At 45.3% G+C, this 11,945-nt stretch overlaps 1 protein-coding gene and 2 long non-coding RNA genes across 10 annotated transcripts; 2 read left to right on the top strand and 1 right to left on the bottom strand.

Moving 5' to 3' along the window:
* The first annotated feature begins 3,372 nt into the window (after positions 1-3,372).
* On the top strand, positions 3,373-4,077 carry LOC123172507 (non-specific lipid-transfer protein 4.1). Its single transcript, XM_044589467.1, has one exon. The coding sequence runs from the start codon at positions 3,456-3,458 to the stop codon at positions 3,801-3,803; it is 348 nt and encodes a 115-aa protein (XP_044445402.1). The 5' UTR covers positions 3,373-3,455; the 3' UTR covers positions 3,804-4,077.
* A 1,102-nt stretch (positions 4,078-5,179) lies between these two features.
* On the top strand, positions 5,180-7,908 carry LOC123172510 (uncharacterized). The gene is made up of 6 exons (XR_006485628.1): positions 5,180-5,540; positions 5,641-5,855; positions 6,384-6,427; positions 6,527-6,814; positions 6,901-7,324; positions 7,416-7,908. It is a non-coding gene; the product is annotated as an uncharacterized lncRNA (long non-coding RNA).
* LOC123172508 (uncharacterized) lies at positions 7,247-11,385 on the bottom strand. 8 transcript variants are annotated; one of them, XR_006485624.1, is made up of 6 exons: positions 11,118-11,385; positions 10,398-11,039; positions 9,309-9,896; positions 9,099-9,197; positions 8,730-9,002; positions 7,247-7,516 (listed from the first exon to the last, which is right to left on the bottom strand). It is a non-coding gene; the product is annotated as an uncharacterized lncRNA (long non-coding RNA). The 8 variants fall into 8 exon arrangements; XR_006485621.1 differs by lacking the exon at positions 7,247-7,516 and adding an exon at positions 8,268-8,585; XR_006485625.1 differs by lacking the exon at positions 7,247-7,516 and adding an exon at positions 8,268-8,656 and having other exon boundaries at positions 8,744-9,002.
* Positions 11,386-11,945: the final 560 nt, after the last annotated feature.

Below are 11,945 nucleotides of genomic sequence, written 5' to 3'. Positions count from 1 at the left end.
ACTTGCAAGGTTGACCATTCCTAGCAAATGCTTGGGAATTTCAACTTTGGTTGTGCCCAGTGCCTACACTACCAATTATAAGCATAAAATGATTTTTTCTAATTTTCAGGACCAAAAAAATCACACTTGTAGTTCAAATTTGAGCAAGTCCTGATAAATCTCTAGAAATTCACTAAATGGATGAAATATAGAAATAAACAAGAAAATTCATGAAATTGGGGCATTGTGTATCGTATGTGGTCTACTTTGGATAAAAAATGAATGGGCCACATTCATAACCAGGGGGTCTTTCGAAAAGTATCCAGTCTATTTGGGCTCTAGTTATATATTGTTCGGTCAACAAGGGGTCCTTTGCAAAATTTGCAGCTCTCTCTGCTGTGCCGCCGCCCGTACGCATGCCACCAAGAGGGGAGAGCCACGCGGAGGTGCTCCATTACCACGGCCACCGCCTCCACCGCTCCTTCCCGCCACCGTGCATTCCCGCCAATTCTAGATGTCGTGAAAACAATCAACCGCCACCACTTGTATCCCCTTCCTGGTACTCCATTGATTAAATACCGGTGTTCGGAATCGTTCCACCGATATTTCACTCCATTGCTTCCACGCGTTGTGAAATCCAATCCAAATATAGTACAGCCGCCATGGTAAGGCAGCTTCTGACCGCAAGGTTCTCCACAGGAGGTCGTTGCCCCAGAGCGCCGGTGCCCGGCACCAGCGGCAGCGCGCTCCAACTCCGGCAAGGGCTCCAAGACTGGCACCAGCCCCAACTCCAGCGTGGGCTCGCTGGGCTTGGGCTCCTACTCCATGAACTCCGAGCTCGTGCAGGCATTGTCCGAGCTGTCTCGTAATCGCTGGGAGGCTGAGGAGGAAGGCGCCAAGGAGGTGGCCTTCGAGGCGATGCAGTAGCACCTCGATGTCCACAATGTGGAAGACGAGGTAGAGGAAGATATGATGACTCCTGCATATGATGTTGTCTTGCTCACTGCCCAGGCCGAGGAGGCCCTGTGCTCGGCGCATCAGCAGCTCAACCAGGTGGTGCTAGCCGCGTCTCTGTCCACATCGCAGCCAGAGGCTGTTAGGCGTCGGGCGGCTGAAGAAGTGGCGGCAGCTTAAGAGCAGAGCAGAAGAGGGCGGCCACTCTATGTCGTCGTCCTATTCTCCTTTGACGATGAAGACCACAACAACGACGATGATGGCACCATTATCCTTTCGTTCGATCAAGACAACTAGCCTCTGTCGACGCTGGCTGGCCATCTTATGTCGCCCCTGTTAAAAAATCGTGCTTGTTAAGACTTTCTGAATCTCAGAATCCGATGTGTTTTACACTGGCACGTTCTTTCTTTCCAGGGTCACTGATTCGTGTGCCCTTCTGTAATGTAGAATCCCTAAAAAAATTCAGGTCATATAGTCGAGGCTCTGCAAATAAGCACAAAGACACATCCGACTAAAATGGCTCACACTATGCATAGTCAACCGTTGCTCTCGTGTTCGACCCCCACGGGCGGCACTATATTCCACCCTTAATTTTGCAAATAAACCAGACACTGACATGTGGGTCCTGGGATGCCCGACCATCATTATATTCCACTATTTTTCCCTAATAAATATGCTGACAGGTGGCTCCCGGGTGCTCCATGCATCACTATATGCGCCAGGTAACGGTCAACTATGTTGACCGGACAGAAACGCTCGGTTCGGCATTTTTGAGTGTCGGGCGAGGAGGAGAAAAGTGAGGGATGTTAGTTGTGTGGGGCAAAACTGAGGAGTACTAAGCAACCAAGGTCATAGGAATAGAAAATAGAAATCCCTTTTTTATTCATTACCTTTTTGTTTCCAAATTGTGCTATTTTACATCCCATGCGTGCACCCTCTGGACCTCTTTCCATGGTGGCATCGTATAATAGATTGAGATCCTACATCAGTGGCACATAATGAGATGAGTCTTCTGTGTTACACCTCTCAAATTCCATCCATATTGGCATGAGTTTTAGTATATATATACACAAAAAATCAACACATATATACCACATTTTAGTATTTCAGCACATATATACCACGTGCGATGGAATAAAAAATGGTATTATTTTTTAGAAGTAGATAACAATAAGCTTGAACTAGATGGCACCAAACAATTTCCAATTACAATCATGGATGAGTAGCCTCTAAGTGAACTTCTTAGAGAAACATTGACATATTTTCTTTCTTCTTTTTTCAATTACAAGACAAACAAGAGGGACACATTTTTCTCTAATTTTCTTTCATTCAAGCTACTTGTGCAATTCCTACATAGAAATGATCAAGTGAAGGCGACTATATAATAAGATCACCAAAATCAAAGACAAAATTATGAGTTCACAAAACAAGATCAACACATTTAAACAACATCATGCACGTGGTTAAGGGGAGAGGATTTTGGGTCGAGGTTGGCGGTTGTCTTCCCGTATGCGGATATGCCGGTACTCAGGTATGGGTATGGCCTTCCCATCCCGTACCCGCCTTACCCACTCGGTACAATTTCTTCCCATTTATATACCCATGGGTATATATTTTCTCAAACCCTTACCCTAATAGGGTTTTTACCCGTCGGGTTTGCGGGTTGCGGGCACCCATTGCCATGTTGAGGCATGACACATGTGGTTCGAGAAACCATAGGCCTTATGGTAGTGGCACAATCCACCCGTATTCGCCTCACCACTGAGCTATCAGGATCTGTTCGCCAAGGCCGTTTGCCAAATATAGTTGATGTTTTACTTAGTCAAATTGACATATATAATACGTTGCTATTTACTTGAAAGACACGCCCCTCCGTCCCATAATATAAAATCGTTTTTCAAGCTATGTTAGCTTGAGAAACGATCTTATATTATGGGACAAGAGAGTATTTCATAGAAACTAAATCGATATTCAAAATATACGTTTGAAGACGACATCGATGAGTATCAAACCGTGACATTGGCACATTGTCGAATTTAACATTTGAGACAGAATGAGTAAAGTCATTTAACTAGAGCCCTATAAGATCACATGCACCGTCAGATTTATGTAGTTCATGGTTCGAGCTCACTGTCATCAATGCACTCAACTACACTACTCCACGAGAGACTGAGATTAGGTAAACCTCTTAGTCCCGTCATTAATCTGCTGTGCACACGCTAGGTCCATCCATGGGGCCCAACTCAACATCCAGCAAAATGCATTAACGACCATCGATGGATTCCAACTTCAAACAACAACCTAAATTTATGTATTTGCTCGCGTGCATCAACCCAATTGGTCCATCTGGACGCAATACTTGTGTACAGTTATTACGAATGGGATCCCATATTTGCCAGAATCCCTATTTAAGCTCATGCATCCCCTACAGAACTCCTCACAAGTACAACCACTTAGCAAGTCCATCCATCTCATCATCTACATCTGAGCTCAGCACTACTACTATTGCTAGCTTGATCAAGATGGCCCGTGCTGCAGCTGCTCAACTCGTGTTGTTCACCCTCGTGGCAGCAATGGTCCTCACAGCCACAGACGCTGCAATCTCCTGTGGCCAGGTGAGCTCTGCCTTGAGCCCCTGCATCTCCTATGCACGCGGCAGCGGCTCCAGCCCACCTGCGGCCTGCTGCAGTGGTGTCAGGAGTCTGGCCGGCGCAGCGCGGAGCACCGCTGACAAGCAAGCGGCGTGCAAGTGCATTAAGAGTGCTGCTGGTGGGCTCAATGCTGGAAAGGCCGCTGGCATCCCCTCCAAGTGCGGCGTCAGCATCCCCTACGCCATTAGCTCATCCGTGGACTGCTCTAAGATTCGCTGATCAACCACTGGCCACCATGGTCGCCGCCTATAGTGCCATCCATCGACACTAACTATGTTCGGGTCACACACACACACACACACACACAGATATACGAATAAATGCTGTTCATGTGAGACAGAGAGGAGTATGTATGTCGAGCCAGTTCTGCATGGCCGGTCACACTATTGTATCGATGTTTGGTTGTTACTTCTCTCCCGTTGAGGAGATACATGTGGTTGTTGTACTTTGTACCATGTGCACTTCTGATTTATGGATCATATATTCAGCAGTACTCGCATGCGTCGTTATTACACATGCATGGCTGGCAAAACATTAGATTCCTGTTTCTTGCTCCAACCAAAATGTAGGCATGCGTTGTTATTTACTATAATGGAACAATCACATTTCGCTTGTTTCAGTTCCTCTTACAAACACTACCTTTTTGTTTCTTAGGAAATTGGGGCCGCCCCCTCCAAAGAAATCATGATCTCCTCCTATTACAAACTATAACAAACCGAACTGAAATTGATACTAAAGCGATAGCCATAAACACCAGATACCAGATACCAGCATAACAAACGCAAAGATAACAATGCAACCACCAGTAAACACACCCAAAAACTGTGAGAGACGACACCGAAATTTAGTGAATGCAACCACCAATGAAAACTCCTACTGGTAATTGTTTCTAAGAAATTGGAGTAGTGGTATATTTCTGAAAAACGCACCCAGAACATAGATCGTCTGGCCAAATGTAAACAACTTCAGGTCTCTGGGACTGCTCGAATCACCATGTTCTGATTCACCACAAAAAATTTCTAGATGGGTTTTGGTAAATTTCAAACCACATACAGGAAAGATCATCATGCAAGATTGTAATTAATTAAGCACCAATTGTTAGCAAGTACGCCAATGAAAAATTGGAGCACTCTTGGTCATGATGTACTTACAATATACTCTATTTTTGCTAGCAATGGATCAGGGAGTATGAAATGGTAATTACGAAACCATCGAAAGTTGCTCTAAAAAATGAATCCACCGACAACAACAAATCATCGATCAGACAGGATGCTACATGGATGGATGAGCCACTTACAACAGAAGAAAGCCGAGTGGAGAATGGCAATGAGTACTTGCGCAGGAAAATTTAACAAATATTCACTCAAATAGGACTAAGGGGACAATGCCATTTGTTGCTAATGTATGAGAGGCCTCGTGTGCACCTTTTTCCTCTGTTGTAATTTAGGATGTGTAGTTGTAAAAACATGGTTTATATGTTAACCAGGACGTGTGTATATATGTATTTTGATCAAAGTTTTGCCGTTAGCTTGATCAATAAATAACTTAAAGAGATGTCGAACGGACGCGGAGTAATTGAGCGCGAGCTCAAATGAGCTCGTTATCTAGGTCGTCGTTTAACGCTTGGGGATCTGTGCCAGAGTTATATACGCGGCCATGTGGTCCGCCAGAAAAACGAGAACTGTAGCGAAATACGCATGCGAAAGCGATGGGAGGTGGGCCACGGCGCGGGGAAGAGTTGACGACCGTGTGGACGGCCGTCGGGCTGTGGCGTGGTGAGCCGTGGAACAGAATCCGCCTCGCCGTCAGATTCGTGGACCACGAAGTTCGCTTTCCGTGGTGGTAGAAACGAATTGAAGGCAGGACCGAGAGTCTTCGCGACTAGGGCGTGGGTAGACTCGGGGACATAGGCAACGAACGCCGCCGGCGAGAGTTTCTGATGCAACCAATCAGCAGGTATGGATCTTTGGTTCCTCTGGCGATGCTGCATGCACTTTTTTTTTAGCCCTCTCATTAGCTGATCCAGAAGTTGGATTTCTTGCAAGATCGGATCCAGTCTGGTAGGGGAGGTAGGGGAGAGCTTGGTGCCGGCTCCGGCGGCTGTGAATGCCTTCGCCGTGGGGGATCTCGAAGTGGCACCGCAGGTGAAGCACAAATCTTGTGGGCGAAGGGGGTGGCGGCGAACAGAAAGGAGAGCTCGCCGCCAATGTCAGGAGCTATTGATGGGGAAGATGAATCCCCAAGCTGCCAAGCACCGGGGTGGAACAAAAGGTTGGTGAAGTAGCAACTTTGCCTTCCATCAGAAAATCTGTAATTTAAGTTACAAACGATTCAATAAATCATGCAGTTAGAGCAAGTGCTTGATTGCTGTCTGCACTAGTAAATTTCATGTTGTATCCGCCTGTGTTTCGAGGCTGATTTGTTCTGTGCGTTCAAAAAAATGTAGGCTATATGCGCATGTAATCCATGAAAGCAGAAATGCAGGTTGGTTACTATTCTCTAGTGGAAAAGATTTCTGATTCGTGTCCAAGTGGTTGCATGCTGTTTGCTCCCTGTATTTTGGAAATCCATGCCTCATGAGCCTGTGTTTCCAGGCTTAATTACTAAATTAAGGGTTGGTGTTTTGCAGACTATTTGTTGTCCTGTATTTTGAAAACTCATCTCAGATTATATGTGCGTGTATTGTTAGGGTGATTACTCTCTGCAATTACAAGAATAAAGCTAGATGTGCCTATGAGTTGTAGGCTGATTGGTTCGTGCATTTAGAAAACTTCATGATTTATGTGCCTGTGTTTGTAGGCTGAGAATGGGAGGAGAACTACGAGGAGAAACAAACTAGAATTGTAAGGATGATGTGGATTTATATTTCCTTTCTCTTGCGTATTTGTAACTAAGTTCTGTATCTATAATGGAATCTCCCTTGATGTACACTGAAATTGCAGGGGAGAATGCTTATGAGAGCAAACCTTGTAGTCGAGAGGCATGCCAGCAAGATTTGTACAAGAGCAACGTTCGAACAGTTTGGGCACATACTGAACGAGTGCGGGGCTTATCAAGTTGAAGAGGTTGACAAACATAGGACGTACATTGCAATCCATAGTGAAGCAGAGAAGAGGGAGAAGTGGTGCAGGGCATCTTACAAGGTTACAATGCTTGACGAGGGGAATGAATTCGAGTTCGAGTGTGGCCAGTTTGCACACGTGGGCCTGTTGTGCAGGCATGTGTTGAAGGTTTGTAATATTTTTTTAGGCAAGCTTTTTCGAGGGTGGCTCGGGTGAAGTAGTTGCTGACAGCAATTGAATTTTGTTTTGTGCAGGTTCTAGACTTCATTAGAGCTAAAGAAATACCAGTGAAACATATAGTGAAGAGGTGGATGAAGGATGCTCGAGATATATTGCCAGCTCACCTGACACAGTACCAGAAAGACAGTATATAGAACAACACATTCTCATATCGACACTTCACCGTGTACATGCACGTGATGGAACTTGTGATGTAGGTGACACAAGTGTGGATGCATATAATCGGTTGAAATTTGATAGTGATGTTACCTTATGCAGAAGTTAGGGATGGTCTTGGCCTACATGATCGACTTGCAGACAAAGGTGCCATGCTGAATCGAGTCCAGCCAATGGTGGTGTGCGCAGGTCAGGACAGCAATGTCCAAGAAGCTGTGGATTTTGGTTTCCCACTACTTCAGAGAATACAATGGCCTATACCTTGAGCATCAGCTCTCTGGGGTGAGTACATATTAGGAAAACATATGTAATAATGCTGAAAAACTGTTGATGATTTCATGGGAGTGACTGATACAAATGAACTGTGTTGCAGGACGAGCTAGCATATCTAAAGAAGCAGCTTGCATACGAGGTGATCTCCATGAAGGGGGAAAAGGATGAGCTCCCAATCTTCATGATGCACGAAGTGCTATTCTGAAAAAGGAAGGAGAGGCCATGTCATGATGTAGTTAGTTATATTATGTGTAAGAGTTCAAGTTTGCGAAGAAAATCTAGCTAAGACTAGTTCTAGTAATTAGATGGGATTCGTCGCACTGGGAATCTTGTTTAGCTCCCATCCTTCATAGTGGTGTGTGGGCACTTCTTATCCCGCTGTCTATGGAAGCAGAAAAGGTGAAGACTGCAGCTGACTATTTTGCGTGCAGACCTCTAAGTGATTAGAGGACAGGACTTGTAGGAAAACCCTGTGTGTTTTGGTAGGTAGCATGAGTGTGGCAAGATGTCTCATTTTGGTTTTGACAAACTTGTGTTGATCTCTGCATGTAAAAGACAGTGATGTTTGAAGTGTATGTGTGTGATGTATTGCTGTGATGACTTGGAGCTGATAGTATCATGAGGTGTGGTTGGTTATGGTATATGGATGAATACACGTGTAGATAACTTTTCTTGATCTCTTAAGGATATGGCACCATATTTGCAAGCCTGCCGGGGCAGGAAGGGTTTTCCTTTAGACAAACATCCATGAATATTGGCATGTGAGACTTTGTGCAAGCTGCAAGGTTACCATTTGGTTGGATATGTCATGGCAATGCCTTCATTTTGCATGCCATTTTAATATGTGTGTGGGATACGCTGAGCAGTTTGTTATATTAGCAGCTGAACGCCTAAATAAAAATGGGCGTCACATGAAGTAAGTGGCAAGTGGGTCGCACTGGTATACAGGGTCTAGATGATCAAAGCAATGGGAAGCAGATAAGAAATTAAACAAGGTTCTGGCAGAATCTGAAACCAACATAGCTTTGGCAAGTTCATGGTATTTGTACTGCCTTACAACCCAAAAAACTCTACGGGGAAGCTACAAATAACTATCAGGATGTGATGCATGAAATTTCCTCCGGTGAGTGATGAAGGAGGATTCCTAGTCGTCGAAGGAGTCTGAAGGTGCTAAGACTTTCCACAATGCCTTCTTAGAAATCTGGGAAAAATTACCCTGCAGCTTCAAGCACTCATGCAGGCTGTCCCTCTGTATTTTGGATATGTTGTGCTGTGAACAAATTTGTATGGAGGTGTCAATTTCCAGGTTGGAAATGCATTGTGCAGAAACCTGTCTTGTCGCTGCAAAAATGCAGAAAGCGTGCCACATGGAACGAGGGGTGAGTCTTTTCAGCAATAAGGATGTAGTCCTGACCTGGTGTCACTTACGTCGTGAAGATGTCATCGGTTGTGGGTTCATGCTTGATCCACCAGTTTTCCTTGGTTGCTGGCCATCCGGGATAGAATTCATGCCAAGGCACGAGAGTAATGCATTGTGCAGCTTCCATGCCAAGGCTTCGTCGCGTTCCTTGTATGGGTGATTGGTTGAACTTTTGGCATAAAGAGGATCAGTCACATTTAATACTTTTTGTAGCATATCCCACACTAGAATCATCCAGCCTTCCGGGCGCGGCACCGGTGTGATGAACTATTTCAGAAACAGAAAATCTTGATAAGTTGTGTGTATATGTAGGTGGATATCATATGGACAACTTAGTAAAACATGTGTGGGATCATTGTGTACCGCTTGAGACGATGCTATGTCATACTTGATCGAGTCAGCAGATAACTACTTCTGTATTGTTACCGTGTGGAAGAAACCAGAATCAGACAACACCAGAGTCTGGTTGAAATGAAAGTGATAAGTTCACCAGAGCATGGGAAATTGATTTAAAAAGAAATGACAGGGAAATTACAATTGAGGAGCTTCAAAAAACTAGAGTGACGGGCTTACTGAGAAATCAGGTTCGATAGGGTGCCTCCAGCTTAGATAGGGGTTTCCGGTATCTGCTTGACAATCAGGCTGAGCAAAATGGCGGAAAAGCAAGCACATCAGTTCATGACCAATGAGTCTATTGCCGACAAGCACATCGACTTTATGAACTTAATTTCTTCTGGCTTGATGTGGCCATCCCAACCCTTTATGTTGCGATGTCTACATGGGAATCCAAAGACTTTGTGAACATCCTATGCTCAGAACTTAAGTATCTTGTTCTCAGCCAGGACAATGGCGCATCGGGTGGTGCTGACCTTGCTCATTGTCCAAGTACTGAATTTGAGGTTCAGTTTCTGCAACATTTGGAGTTCGAGCATGCCGCCAAAGCCAAAGCTCGTGACAAGTAATCACTTGAACTCATTGAATGTCTGTATGACTTCAATAGTGTGCTTGACAGACATGCGAGATGTCGGTGCTGGTGGCACAGCTGAGTCACCACTCTGCTGAATTTTGGCTATCTTCATGAACGATGTCATCAGCGGTCTCCCCGTCGCAGCTGCCTTTATCCGACATCTCGAGGCCATAATATCGGCGAAAATAATGAGGCTGGGATTGTGGACAGAAAATGCAATTAAATTCATTAAGTGCAGGCACAGGCAATTGGGCTTTTGGTCGCTGCAGTGACTTTAGCCAAGATAAATCGACGACAACCGCTTAGGAATTACGTCACTAAGGTGAATTTCAGTCAGAACCAACGATAAAAATAACTGCATTGGGTTCGTGTGTGAGTAAGTACGATCTTGTACGCGGTAGCATCAAGTGTGAGCTGCTTGCTAAGTTAGCAGGACAGTGTGTCTGGCCCTGTTAATTCTAAGCAAAATAATCTAAATGAAACCTGCTGTAAAGAACGTGCACTAGAAATTCGCGTGATCTGAAAGGAGTGACTGTGGAAATGTATGAATCTTCAGATGCAATTGATTTGAAGGACTAGATCTCTGAATCTATGAATGTACAAATCTAGCAAGATGTGATTTTGAAGACTGAATCTAGGATTATGCAGAACTGGGTGCAGCAGGAGCAGGAAAAATGAAGGTAAGCCGGACGCACCTGAAAAGCCGGCGACTGCTGGTGCACCAAGATCGAAGGTGTTCTCCGCCTAACAGATCTTCCTCCTGGGCTATGATTGATGTGACTACACATAGTGAATAAAAAAATGAGAGGTTATGATTAATTAAATGTAGTGTGAGTCATAAGAAATCGTCAATAAAAATGCCTGCCATGAGGGTAGAACTTGATTAATATTATACAGAGATAACCATGATTACATGCTTCGACACGACAATAACATATAGCAGTGGGAGAACAAAAGACAGGACATTAGCATGCAGCTTACACGTGTTCGTACTACTTAATGTAATCACGAAATTAGACTCTCCCCATTACAGGACTCTACACTAAAACTAAGTGCTCATCTCGGGAAGATTAAGAACAGGATAGCCACAACAAGGAGTTGGTTGGTGCAAGCCAAAAGCAGCACCGTGCGTTGGCTGTCCGTCGAGCAGCAGTGCGGTGCAGCGCAGGGGGGCGTCCCTGAGCTTGTTGGATCTTTGCCTGGCAGCTGTGGACGAAGTTGTGCTCGCGCCTGGATCTATGGTGAAGCACGTGGGACTGGGACATGCCATGGCGAGTCAACTCCGGCAGGTACGTGTGAACGTGTCCGTGGATCTCAAAAAACTGGCATGACCCAGCCTGCATGAATGAGATTGAAGTTCAGCAAAAAGGGATCTGGCTGCGAGAAAATGATTTATGCTGCTAAAGAAATCTTACATCCCGGCTCGAGAGATAAAGTTGACCACCTTGTCGCCAATGGATCAGCGGCAGTACCCGTCGGCCGGAGAAGAAGATAAGTGGTCATTTTTCCCGATCTGGTCCTTGCCGAGGAGGGTGAAGAAGACGATGAGAGGGAGGCAGAGGGGAACGAATCTTCGGGAGAGAGGCTGTATGGATTGCCTGGCGTGCACAACTAAATTAATGGGGGCGGGTCGGACGGCGGCCGTTAGGTGCACTATGTCTGAACCGTAGCACAGGTCGTATCACCCCGTCTGAGCCGCGAAGCGGAAGATAACGGCCGTCGCATTAAAAGCGGAAGTTTGGTGGCCCACCGTTCGGAAAATAGCGCACAAACTGCTGCGAATACAGAAAGATATACCTGGCATGGTTCGAATCTTAGCGCTAACCAACGACCTAGATAACGAGCTCATTTGAGCTCGAGCTCAGAATAGCACTTTCGATGTGGAAGGATCAATTTTGTTTGAGGGTGGTGCCCTCATATCATTGTTAAAGAAATGACATGCATGGGTATTTCGTGAGGAAACAAAAGATGATGTTCCTTTCCTTTCTCGTAAAACAAGATTTAATAAAAAAAACTAGACCAATGGGAGAGGCCCCGTAGCATTTTCGTTAAGAAGCTGTGAGACGTCAAGTTTTAATCCACAAAATAAATTCGGGAATCGTTTGGGTTCGGCGCGCCGGCCGAACTCTCGGCCGGTCGTTTTCCCAGCTATGCTCACAGGCCCACACACACAGCTCATCTCCCACCACCGCTTTTTATTTCGAGAAAGCTTATCCTCTACACACTCTCCTCCCCCATGTGTT

This window comes from Triticum aestivum, unplaced genomic scaffold, assembly GCF_018294505.1.
Source record: "Triticum aestivum cultivar Chinese Spring unplaced genomic scaffold, IWGSC CS RefSeq v2.1 scaffold129602, whole genome shotgun sequence".
Taxonomy (NCBI): domain Eukaryota; kingdom Viridiplantae; phylum Streptophyta; class Magnoliopsida; order Poales; family Poaceae; genus Triticum; species Triticum aestivum.
This window is presented reverse-complemented; position numbering and strand designations above follow the sequence as displayed.